We start from the raw sequence: 12,380 nt of genomic DNA, 5'->3' as shown, positions 1-12,380 counted from the left end.
CTGATGTGCATACACTGTACTGGCATTACCTTTTAGTTCACAGCTGCTACCTGCCAACCCCAGACATGTTTTTTGTGACCTTGTCTTGTGTGTGGCAGAGTTCACCCTTAATATGCTACATAATGGTGATTGTGGGAGGCTCTGGAGGTACACCTAACAGGGATAGGTTGTTAAGCAAGGAAGCCACAGAATGCCTGACTTCTGATCTCTCTCTAAAATTTGATTGGGGCAGAGCAAACTTGGTATTGTTCAATGCCTCAAAAACTCAATTCCTCCACCTATCAACTTGACACAACCTTCCAGACAACTATCCTCTCTTCTTTAATGACACTCAACTGTCTCCCTCTTCTACACTGAATATCCTTGGTCTGTCCATTTCTTATAATCTAAACTAGAAACTTCACATCTCATCTCTACCTAAAACAGCTTCTATGAAGTTAGGCGTTCTGAGACGTCTCTGCCAGTTTTTGTCACCCCCCAGCTGCAAACTCTGTAAAAGGCCTTGTCTGTCCATGTATAGAGTATGCTTAACATGTCTGGGGGGGGGTTCCACTCATACCACCCTTTTAGACAGGGTTGAATCAAAAGCTTTTTGTCTCATCAACTTCTCTCCTCTAACTGGCTGTCTTCAGCCTCTTTCTCATCACTGGAAAGTTGCACTTTTTTCATGCTAATTGCTCTTCTGATCTTGCTAACTTCCTGCCTCCTCCCGCAGTCTCGCTGCACAAGACTTTCTTCTTTCTCTCACTCTATTCTGTCCACCTCTCTAATGCAACAGTTAACCAGTATTCTCAATCATTCATCCCTTTCTCTGATAAACTCTGGAACTCCCTGTCTGCTTCTGTATTTCCACTTCCTATGACTTGAATTCTTTCAAGAGGGAGGTTTCAAGATACTTATCCTTCAATTTTTTACTACCACTTCGGACCATTTGGAAACTGGCATCTCAGTGTTTTTTTTTTTTACTGGATTTTTATTGCCCTTGGCAATAAAAATCCAGTAAAAAATACATTAAAATACATTAAAAAAATAAATTAATAAAAACTGTTACCTGATGCGCATACACCGTATTGGCATTACCTTTTAGTTCACAACTGTTATCTGCCTAGCCTAGACTTGTCTTTAATGACCTTGTCTTGTGTGTGGCAGAGTTCATCCTTAATCTGCTACATAATGGTGATTGTGGGAGGTTCTGGAGGTACACCTAACAGTGGTAGGGTATCTAAAAAGCCTGGCAGATCAAAAGTAAAGAGAAAACAAACAAAAGGGTAAGAAATTTAAAAAATATAGTTTATATGACAAGCAGAAAGTGATTGACTTGATTAAGGAAAGGTACAAAACATGTAATACTGTCAAACATATCCCTCAATCTACAATGAAAAACATTTAGAAAATAGAGAAGATGAAATAAACTGTGTGCAATGACAGATGTTTATTTTCCCCATTTCAAAGTTTGCCCCGGATTTGGAGGCTTATCATTTGGAAGGAATTTTTTTTTAGATTATTATATTTACCGGATGTTGGGGCCCTCCTTAAGTCTATTGTTGAAGCGAACCCTGATGGCTTAGATCTCTGATGCTTCAGCAAGTGGAATGGCTGTGGACTGACATCAGCAATGCATGGGCAAGCACCTTGTTTGACATACTAAGCAGTTTAACACCACTATAACTGTTGCAGTCCTGACAGTCATCTTTTCCTTTCCAGATAGAGCCAACCAACCCCCTTTACCAGTCAGAAGGAATGGTATCTGAGTGACATAAGGCAGTCAGAACCTCATACAACCCATGTATCATGACCCCTTCCTAGCTTTGGGTAGCACCACATGTGTTACAAACATCAGTTGCCTTTCCCCCAACAATCTTGCCATAGCCTCCTTGACTTCATCAAAAGAGATTGAATTTTCACTAAAGGATGGACCAGCAAGCAATTCATATATAAAAGGATGATATAATAAAGGAGGTGAATATGAGAGTTTTAGGCAAAGGCCTGAGTTTGTTCAGTGATAGTCAGCTATTATTAGCTGATGATGTAGCTCTGGAGGCTGACTCAGAGAGGAAGCTGAAAAGACTGGTGGAGGAGATTAGGAACATTTATAGGAGGAGGAAGCTGAAAGAGAATGATGGTAAAAGTAAAATAACAAAAAGCCTAAGAGGTAAGGGGCAAAAGGATGGATGTAAATTAAATGGTTTTGTCAACCAATGGTGCATTGACCCAGTGGGGTTACACAGCACTCTATAGGAAATACCCTGCATCTGCTGTAGTCTATGAGTATGGATTTGAGTAGGTGTGGGATAGGGAACAGTCTCATCATGAAGGGGAATGGGTAAACCAGAGGATGCAGTTGGGCCTTGCTGTGGAAGTATGTGGCAAGCTGTGCTTTGCCTAAGATTTGGGGGTGTAGTTCGTTTGTCCCATGAGACTATCCCTTTCCACCACAGCTTGATAGGGCTAAGAGCATGAATGATGTATGTATGAGAATGCAGTGCTTCATCTGGACCATCCCAAGTGGGATTGCTGGCCTGATATACAAAAACATGAAATACTGTGGAACCTCAGTTTTTGAACTTAATTTGTTCCTGAATGCTGTTCGAAATCCGAAATATTCGAAAACCAAAATTATTTTTCTCATAAGAACTAATGTACTCGTAAAATAGATTAATCCATTCTGACACCCATCCACCATGTCAGCAGGTAATGATCGATGCTCCCACTGCTAAGATGGCTGCTCCACAATATCTCCAACTTAGAAATTTTTAATCCAGAAAGGATGTATTGAATGAACTTATTGACACAGTACTCATCAAATGATATTGTTTAGACCATGCAGGCATTCTCTTTGTCACCGATCAAGTGAGCCTTACAAAGTGACAGAGAGGAACAACCCACTCACTGCCAAAATGAAGGTCATCATAACATTTAGACATCTTGCTGCTGGGAAGAGGTAGTGGGAAAATGCAGTTGTGCAATAGTGATGGGATTGTGGCTCATAGAGAGAGCCACAAAAGGCTCAGGATTACTCCTGAGCACCAAACCTTGTTTGTTTACATCGAGGTTCTTTAATGGGATCACACATTTCAAAGATTGAATTACTGTTTTATCCTGTCTCTTCTCCAAATATATAAAAACGAAGGAAATATTTATAGAAACTATGAATTAGTAATAAATGGCAACTTTTGCTGTCTTGTAGTATTTGAAATTAAATAACTTTGTTCAAAAACTGAATTATGGTATGGCAACCAAAGTAATTATGAGTTAAAAATTTTTTTTGAAAACCAAGTTGTTCAAAAGGGAGATGTTCGGTAACCCAGGTATAACTGTAATTATTTCCAGTCTGATATACAGAAAGATAAATAATTATTTCTATCTATTTATTTATTTGTTTTGTGTGTGTGTGTGTGTGTGTGTGTGTGTGTGTGTGTGTGTGTGTGTGTGTGTGTGTGTGTGTGTTGGATGAATGGAGGAAGCATATCTGATATTTCATACCTAGAGTATTGCATATGTTTAAACTAATTTCTAGATTTACTTCATAAAATACATAAAGATATTTATATATTTAAACACAGGTGTTTAATATTGGTAACATAGACAAAAACAATGATTTAAAACTACTATTCACAAACTGATACTGAATCTTTAACATTAGCATCATCATCACCCTAAATAAATGTTAAACCCACTGGGTGCCAAGCATTTTTCATTAAAACTTTCCCTTGGTGTTGAGCAAATTTGGATTTTTTTGACAAATGTATAGAAAGATTAAAAAACATACAACTGATACATTTTGTTATTTGCTGCTTATGATTTCCATGATTTTTAGGTGCCAGAAGTTTCCAATATTTGGAGTGTTACATCCTATAGACTTACATGCACAAGAGGACTCACCAAGCCAACTCTGCAGGTCATTAGAAGGTACTTATAGAGCACTCAGCACTCATTTGAAAGTATGTTTTGTTATTCACCTCTTATGATTTCCCATGATTTTTAGGTACTGAAAGTTTCCAATATTTGGAGTGTTACACCCTGTAGACTTGCACACACAAGGAGACCTACTGAGCCAACTTCAGAGATCCGTAGAAGGTAGTCATATGTCACTAAGGAGGCAGAAGGCATGGGATGCAAGAGATTGGAGTACATAGAAGTCTGGCACAGGTTAAGAGAGGTTGTGTGAGCCTATGAACTGAGCTAAGTATATGCAAAGTCAGAGGTTTTGTGTTTTGATGCACAAAAATATTTAATTGAAAATGTGTGCAAGTTGTCATATTTCAACAGATATCATAAAAATAAATAACTAGAAGTAAATAACATGTATACAATAATTTTAGGCAATTTTTTCATTCATGGGGTGATTTATGAGTCACTAAAGTATGTGTTTTATGCCTCTTCTCTTAAAACTATTTCTTATATGATAAAACACTTATGCCTTTGAGGTTTTGTTCATTTCATATACACACTACTACACATTTGACACATCTTAGAGATGTCCTTTGTGCAGCAAGACAGCCTCCCTGTACTGCAGCCAGGTCAGGGATGGGGACTGGCTTTGTAAGGGAGGAAGGGGTGGTGATTGTCGGTAAGAGGCAAGGGTAGAGGTATGAAAAGTGTCCTGATAAAATATGAAAAACCTCCTAGTCAAAATATGGCCACAGCAATGTTTTTAAACCACCGCCATAAATACACAGCATTGGCACACAACGTGCAACTGCCTGCCACCATAAATTTACAACACTGGCATCCTGGGAGTTAATATTGCTACCATGGACCAAAAACACATAAATACCAGCATCAGATTGTAAACCAAGAGCAGATTTTCTATAATGGCATGTTGGACCAAATGTACCGTCAATACAAGTATGATAGACGAGAAGTGAATGTTTAATACTGCCGTCATAGATCAAAACTAATTTTATATTGGTACCAAAAACAAATATTTAATACTGACATAAAATTGTATACTGAAAATATATTTTAGGAAAAGGATGCCAAAGAACAGATCCACCACAGGTGTCAAATATTCTGGGTGTCTGTCATTGCCTGAAAACTCATTTGATCAAGTATAACAGTGTACATATGTCTTAATCTATTTAATCTAAGTAAATGACTTACTTGGACTGAGCATCGTCGTATGTTATGAATCTGGATTTCTGTTGTTGCAGCTATAAAATCCAACACAGCCTCTTGTTCTTCTTCTGAGTGGTGAAATACTAGATGAGCCAAAATATGCTGAAAAATGTGGTAGCATAAACTTTCAGTGCCTCCATTTTGTCCACAAATAAATGTTGTATAACTTGTTCCAATGTCAAGATATACTAGTTTGTAAAAAAAAAAAAAAAAAAAAAAAAAAAAAAAAAAAAAACCTGGCAAGAATGAGAGGAGAGCAGTCCTATGCTCATATGTGTGTTTATTATAAGTATTTATTGGTAAGCTTCCTACAAGAAATCATGAAAGTTACACCCTGGGTGTAATAGGTAATAGGCACAAATATAAACATAACAATAAAAAAAAAAATAGTACTTCAATACACAAAATTTATTTCCTTAGTTTTTAATCCACATTAGTTGACTTGAGCTTCTGGAAAGAATGCAGAAAGACTATCATTTGAAAAAAGCAAGAAGTATGATTATTAATGGCAGAGTTACAAAGATCATTAACCCATATTTCATCAGCCAAATGTAGAGTTCAGATACATGCTGGGTATGGTTGATTTTTCATTTCTCATTTTTTTTTTTTTGTTTTTTTTGCATAAACTAACCTGAGATAAAATAAGATCAAGGTAAAACACTACTTTTCACTTTTCATCAAAGTCAGCTCATAATGCTCATCCATTACACTACCATCACTATCCTCAGATGCTGGCACACCAAGAGGTTGGGGGGGGCGGGGGTAAGTATGCTGGAGGCAGAAAAAAAAGTACTCTACACAGTTTTTAATATACATATATATATATATATATATATATATATATATATATATATATATATATATATATATATATATATATATATATATATATATATATATATATATATAATAGGGTCAAATTGGGCAAAAACCTGAATTTCACAGGTAGAGTAGACTATTTATAGACTATATGCATATGACCTATGGGAGATAGCTGCTACATAGGCTGTAGTTCTTTGTGTCCATGAACATCACGTGAATGTTTGGGTATGCTATTTTCGTGTTTTTTGCAGTCTACTTTTCATCATTTCTACGCATTACTGGTATGATTGTAGCCTGTAGGATTGTATGTTGTATGTTGTCTGCGAAGTGCATCATGAGAGAAACCGAGAAGGTAATGTGAGAGAAGTGGTGCAAAAACATGGGAGACATGTTTCTGAAATCTCCTTTGTTTCTTGTTTTTCTCTTGAAAAACTATCTAATCATGTGGTGGAAAAAAAAAAAAAATGTAGTTTGTAGGATTAATATTTGCAGTGGCTGTGCAGTAATTTTTTGCTCATTCTTCCAGAATAATGCTTATGAAGTAGACACATCATGAGAACGAGACTTCCTACAATTTTCCCTTAAACGATTAATGACGTCTTCCAACATGTCTTCCCATAAATCAGCTCAAAAATGCAAAGAAAAATAAAAAATCAGTGAGAATGAAAAATGAAGGTTGCAGACACTCTTTCAAGTTGATAAGACAAGGCCTAGGGAATGAGATGATACAAATATAAATGTGAATTTAGAAGATGCAGATGTGGATTTGGAACAAAAAATAAAACAAATGTGGATTTGGAAAAAAGGACTGATGAAGTAACTTATCCTAATGTTGATCTAGAACAAAAGGCAGAGAAAAATGTTGATTTGGGGCATGGAAGTGGTAAGAAAATTGAGGATTTGGAAATAAAAGTGGATGTCAGTGTTAAACTGATAGTAAGTAATAGGTGCAGTGTCTGCAGAAACTAGTGAAGAGAAAGGTGTGGGAAGTAAAACTGGACTTAACATTGGACTTCTCACAACAATGTCCTTCACAATTAGACATTGCTGTTCCACGTTTATTCTTAACATAAAAGAGCAGCAAACCATCCTCTATCCACTTCTGTAGTACTTTTTCAAAAAAAGATTTTTTTTGCCTCATTTAGTATAGAATATACTTCTACATGATTTTGCAGGACACCAAGCTGCTTGGCTTCAGGCCACTTTCAAGCTGCCACCAGACTTAATTTTAGAATTACAAGTACTTGTACAAAAGTTACATCCATCAACTCCCTTATGGTGTAAGCAGCAGAAATCTCAGTCACCTCTGCACCAAAAGATAAGCAATCCTGGGCATTAGACGGTAACCTTGATGCCTTGATGCTATCCATACTAAGGATAAATATCAAACTGAGAGACTCTTTAGCTACACAGATTTTGATAAGAGCTCTGCTGCTAAGCAGATGCACACTGGGCCTGTTCCCTCACACTCAATAGTAGCCATGCCCATGGCATCCTTCTCCCATGCATTGCAGCACAAGACATGAGTAATGTTTCATAAGCAACCAGTGCTTACTAGAATATAACACTGCACACCTTCTATGCTCATCTCAGCACTGAGATGACCACCAGGAAATGACTATGGTAATGATGTCCATTTCCATACTAATCTACTGAGCAGACAGAGGCAAAGTGTCCCAAACTATCACACTTGTAAAATCTCACTTGTTGCCAGGAGTATCCCAATACTGCTTCTCCACCCTGGTGGTGAACTAAACAATTCCAGGCAGGATAACAAAGCATCACATACTTGCAGCAACCACAAGACATAACTCCTGGGGGCAATGCTGTTTCAAAGCACGTCTCTATTGATGTAAAGGGGGGTGTCATCCCCAATGTCCATCCCGACATGCACCAAAATCTTGTCTAGTATAAGAGCAATCTGTCCCTCAGCAGCTAGCTAATGTCCTTCAGCAGTCCAGTTGTGAAAGCACAGGCAACACAGGTACACTATTTAGCATGAACAGGCTAATGCCAGGTTATAGTGGGATGGAATTTACCTTTTGGGGGGAGGGACAGACCTATAACTTAGATAACATTATATAGGCCTGAGACTTGTCTAGGTACTTAGTTGGAATCTTCGGTGGAATGTCCACCTGGAGTAGTAGTAGGCAGAGTGGGAGAGGAGTGACTGCCTTGCTTGAGATCTGGGGTGTAATTGCTACTGACCCTTCAGTGTAACTAACTACACTGCATTTAGAGTGGGCTAATAAAAGCTTGGTTCTGGGAGTTTGGATCTGTTCAATCTGGCCAGACCCTTGCTGGTTTAATTACCTTTTAGGTGGATTGTTAAACTTAAATTGATAACAATGCCCATCACTATTAAATCATTATCCTGTTGGAAATATATTTCTGACACAGGCAATGGTCTTGTCATTCATTTCAATGAACATGAATGCAATGCACCACAGCTCAGCCAAACATGTCTAGCAGCTCTCCAGCATGTGGCTTTCTGTTATTGTGATGCTCATGGATCACAAAAAGATTAACATTAAGACATGGCTTACAGTGTCTTCTTGACCTTCTCAGTTGACTTCCTACATCCCTCACATGGTTGCAGATGCAACCATGATGTTTGCCTCATCTTTGATATCAAAATTGCACATACAAGCTTCAGCTTCTCTAACCGCTCAACCATGGATTGGGTAGTGTTGTCATCATGCTCAAGGATCAACTTCATGTCTAAATAATTTTCTGCACATTCTCTTTCTATACTGCCTAAATAATTTGTGGAAGTAATAAAATTAGGACTATTTTTCCCTTCAATCAAAAACTACTGAAATAGAGTTTAAGGGCCAGCAAAAGAGGTTGATAGAAACCAGGCTAAACAGGGAGCCTAGAACTCTAAATAAGGTAGTGGTGGTGGTATCTTACTCTCTGCCTCTTTTCACTCCTGATACCCCTCCTCCTTCAGTGTTGATGTCACATCTGTACATATGGCAGTTCATTCAGCTCCATACAGTGCTTTGCTCGCTACATTCATGGCTACCCATCACCTATGGTGTCCAAAGTCAATTATAATTAAAACTATCTGAACAGTAATAACAAAATACATAAACGTGGCGTAACGGGTAGCGCTCCTGACTGGGAGGCGGAAGGTCCCATGTTCGATCCCCCAGTAGGTGTTTGTTATTCTGTGGCGAAGCTCCTGCCAAAGATGTATATCGTATGCAGTTCAATCATGTCCACACTATGAAAGTGGTGAAGCTATGTAAATGGTGCAGCTTCTGCCAAAAAAGTATATCGCATGCAGTTCAATCATGTCCACACTGTAAAAGCGGTGAGGCTGCTGCCATGTAAATATATATACCATATATATATGTGAATATGTATACCATGTAAATCAAGACCCCTTCAGCGACTATCACTGTATTGTCTGCTGCCTCTTGATAAATAAACCTGATATTATTATTATTATTATTATTATTATTAAATATATAAATAAAAGTTAACAACAAAAAAAAGATTTTGACCCACTTGAAAGTGATCAATAAGGATGTCCCTGAGCCGGTATCCAAGGCAACTGGCAAGCTCCTGCAACAGGCATGGCTTACTTTCCTTTGCTGCTCTCACCACTAACGCTGGCAGCAAGTAGTGAAGTTGACTGCTGATGAAGGCACCAAGCCGAGTGTTGAGGGGACTCCTGCAAATAAGGTTACTGATCAGTGTCATAAATAAAAGGCCAGAAGCATCATTAATCAAATACCATTATAATAATGAAAACAAGGACTTCTCCTTTGATACTACCAGGATGAGCTCATGATAATACCCTCTCCAATTGAGATCACTTGTCTTATGGCTGTGAAAGATTAGAATTAGTCCCAATTAAATCTGTGTCAGGAAGAAAAAAGGAGAATGGAATTGTAGGGATATCACCAAATGCAAATTACTTATAATTAATTATTTATTTATTTATTTTTTTTATGTAGGAGGGACACTGGCCAAGAGCAACAAAAATACAGTACATAAAAAAAGCCCACTGAGATGCCAGTCCCAGAAAAGGGTCCAAAGCGGTAGTCAAAAATTGAAGGATTGTCTTGAAACCTTCCTCTTGAGGGAATTCAAGTCATAGGAAGGTGGAAATACACAAGCAGGCAGGGAGTTCCAGAGTTTACCAGAGAAAGGGATGAATGATTGAGAATACTGGTTAACTCTTGCATTAGAGAGGTGGACAGAATAGGGGTGAGAGAAAGAAGAAAGTCTTGTGCAGCGGCCATGGGAGAAGGGGAGGCATGCAGTTAGCAAGATCAGAAGAGCAGTTAGCATGAAAATAGCAGTAGAAGACAGCTAGAGATGCAACACTGCGGCGATGAGAGAGAGAGACTGAAGAGTCAGTTTTTTTTTTTTTTTTTTATGTAGGAAGGACACTGGCCAAGGGCAACAAAAATCTAATAAAAAAAAATGCCCACTAAAATGCCAGTCCCATAAAAGGGTCAAAGCAGTGGTCAAAAATTGGTGGATAAGTGTCTTGAAACCTCCCTCTTGAAGGAATTCAAGTCATAGGAAGGTGGAAATACAGAAGCAGGCAGGGAGTTCCAGAGTTTACCAGAGAAAGGGATGAATGACTGAGAATACTGGTTAACTCTTGCATTAGAGAGGTGGACAGAATAGGGGTGAGAGAAAGAAGTAAGTCTTGTGCAGCGAGGCCGTGGAAGGAGGGGAGGCATGCAGTTAGCATGAAAATAACGGTAGAAGACAGCTAGATATGCAACATTGCGGCAGTGAGAGAGAAGCTGAAGACAGTCAGTTAGAGGAGAGGAGTTGATGAGATGAAAAGCTTTTGATTCCACCCTGTCTAGAAGAGCGGTATGAGTGGAACCCCACCAGACATGTGAAGCATACTCCATACGTGGATGGATAAAGCCCTTGTACAGAGTTAGCAGCTGGGGAGGTGAGAAAAACTGGTGGAGACGTTTCAGAACGCCTAACTTCATAGAAGCTGCTTTAGCTAGAGATGAGATGTGAAGTTTCCAGTTCAGTAAAGGACAGACTGAGGATGTTCAGTGTAGAAGAGGGGGACAGTTGAGTGTCATTGAAGAAGAGGGGATAGTTGTCTGGAAAGTTGTGTTGAGTTGATAGATGGAGGGATTGAGTTTTCTGTGGCTTCCCTGTGTGAAATGATTACTTCCTGAAGGGTTAGACATCTATGAAAAGACATGGAAAAGTGCAGGGTGGTATCATCAATGTAGGAGTGGATAGGACAAGAAGTTTGGTTAAGGTCATTGATGAATAATAAGAAGAGAGTGGGTGATAGGACAGAACCCTGAGGAACACCACTGTTAATAGATTTAGGAGAAGAACAGTGACGGTCTACCACAGCAGCAATAGAATGGTCGAAAAGGAAACTTGAGATGAAATTACAGAAAGAAGGATAGAAGCTGTAGGAGGGTAGTTTGGAAATCTAAGCTTTGTGCCAGACTGTATCAAAAGCTTTTGATATGTCCAAGGCAACAGCAAAAGTTTCACCAAAATCTCTAAAAGAGGATGGCCAAGACTCAGTAAGGAAAACCAGAAGATCACCAGTAGTGCGGCCTTGACAGAATCCGTACTGGCGATCAGATAGAAGGTTGTGAAGTGATAGATGTTTAAGAATCTTCCTGTTGAGGATAGATTAAAAAATTTAGATAGGCAGGAAATTAAAGCAATAGGACAGTAGTTTGAGGGATAAGAACGGTCACCCTTTTTCTGAACTGGAAACTTCAAATCTCATTTCTAGCTAAAACAGCTTCTATGAAGTTAGGCATTCTGAGACGTCTCTGCCAATTTTTCTCACCCCCCCAGCTGCTAACTCTGTACATGGGCCTTATCCGTCCATGTATGGAGTATGCTTCACATGCCTGGGGGTTCCACTCATACTGCTCTTCTACACAAGGTGGAATCAAAAGCTTTTCGTCTCATCAACTCATTTCCTCTAATTGACTGTCTTCAGCCTCTCTCTCATCGCTGCAATGTTGCATCTCTAGCTGTCTTCTACCGCTATTTTCATGCTAACTGCTCTTCTGATCTTGCTAACTGCATGCCTCCCCTCCTCCTGTAGCCTCGCTGCAGAAGACTTTCTTCTTTCTCTCACCCCCATTCTGTCCACCTCTCTAATGCATGAGTTAACCAGTATTCTCAATCATTCATCCCTTTCTCCGGTAAACTCTGGAACTCCCTGCCTGCTTCTGTATTTCCACCCTCCTATGACTTGAATTCCTTCAATAGGGAGGCTTCAAGACACCTATCCTTCAATTTTTGACTACCACTTTGGACCCTTTTCTGAGGCTGGCATCTCAGTTTTTTTTTTTTTTTATGGGTTTTTATTGCCCTTGGCCAGTGTCCCTCCTACATAAAAGAATAAAAATAAAATAAATAAAAAAAGAAAGAAAGAAAGAAGTGGATAGAGGAAGGAATCTGTTTGG

At 38.8% G+C, this 12,380-nt stretch overlaps 1 protein-coding gene across 4 annotated transcripts in view; it reads right to left on the bottom strand.

Moving 5' to 3' along the window:
- LOC135102203 (serine/threonine-protein kinase atr-like) overlaps positions 1-12,380 on the bottom strand; it is a 479,415-nt gene that overhangs the window by 277,210 nt on the left and 189,825 nt on the right. For all 4 annotated transcript variants that reach the window (XR_010269589.1, XM_064007031.1, XM_064007033.1 and 1 more), the window contains 2 exons: positions 9,457-9,622; positions 5,104-5,220 (listed from right to left, as the gene is read on the bottom strand). Coding sequence is in view for 3 of the 4 variants with exons in the window: in XM_064007031.1 (XP_063863101.1) it covers positions 5,104-5,220; positions 9,457-9,622 (283 nt within the window). In the remaining variant the exon portion in view is untranslated. The remainder of the gene's footprint in view (positions 1-5,103; positions 5,221-9,456; positions 9,623-12,380) is intronic.

The sequence above is a fragment of the Scylla paramamosain genome, chromosome 7, assembly GCF_035594125.1.
Source record: "Scylla paramamosain isolate STU-SP2022 chromosome 7, ASM3559412v1, whole genome shotgun sequence".
NCBI lineage: Eukaryota > Metazoa > Arthropoda > Malacostraca > Decapoda > Portunidae > Scylla > Scylla paramamosain.
The sequence above is the reverse complement of the archived record's forward strand: the minus strand, read 5'-3'. Positions and strand labels throughout refer to the sequence as shown.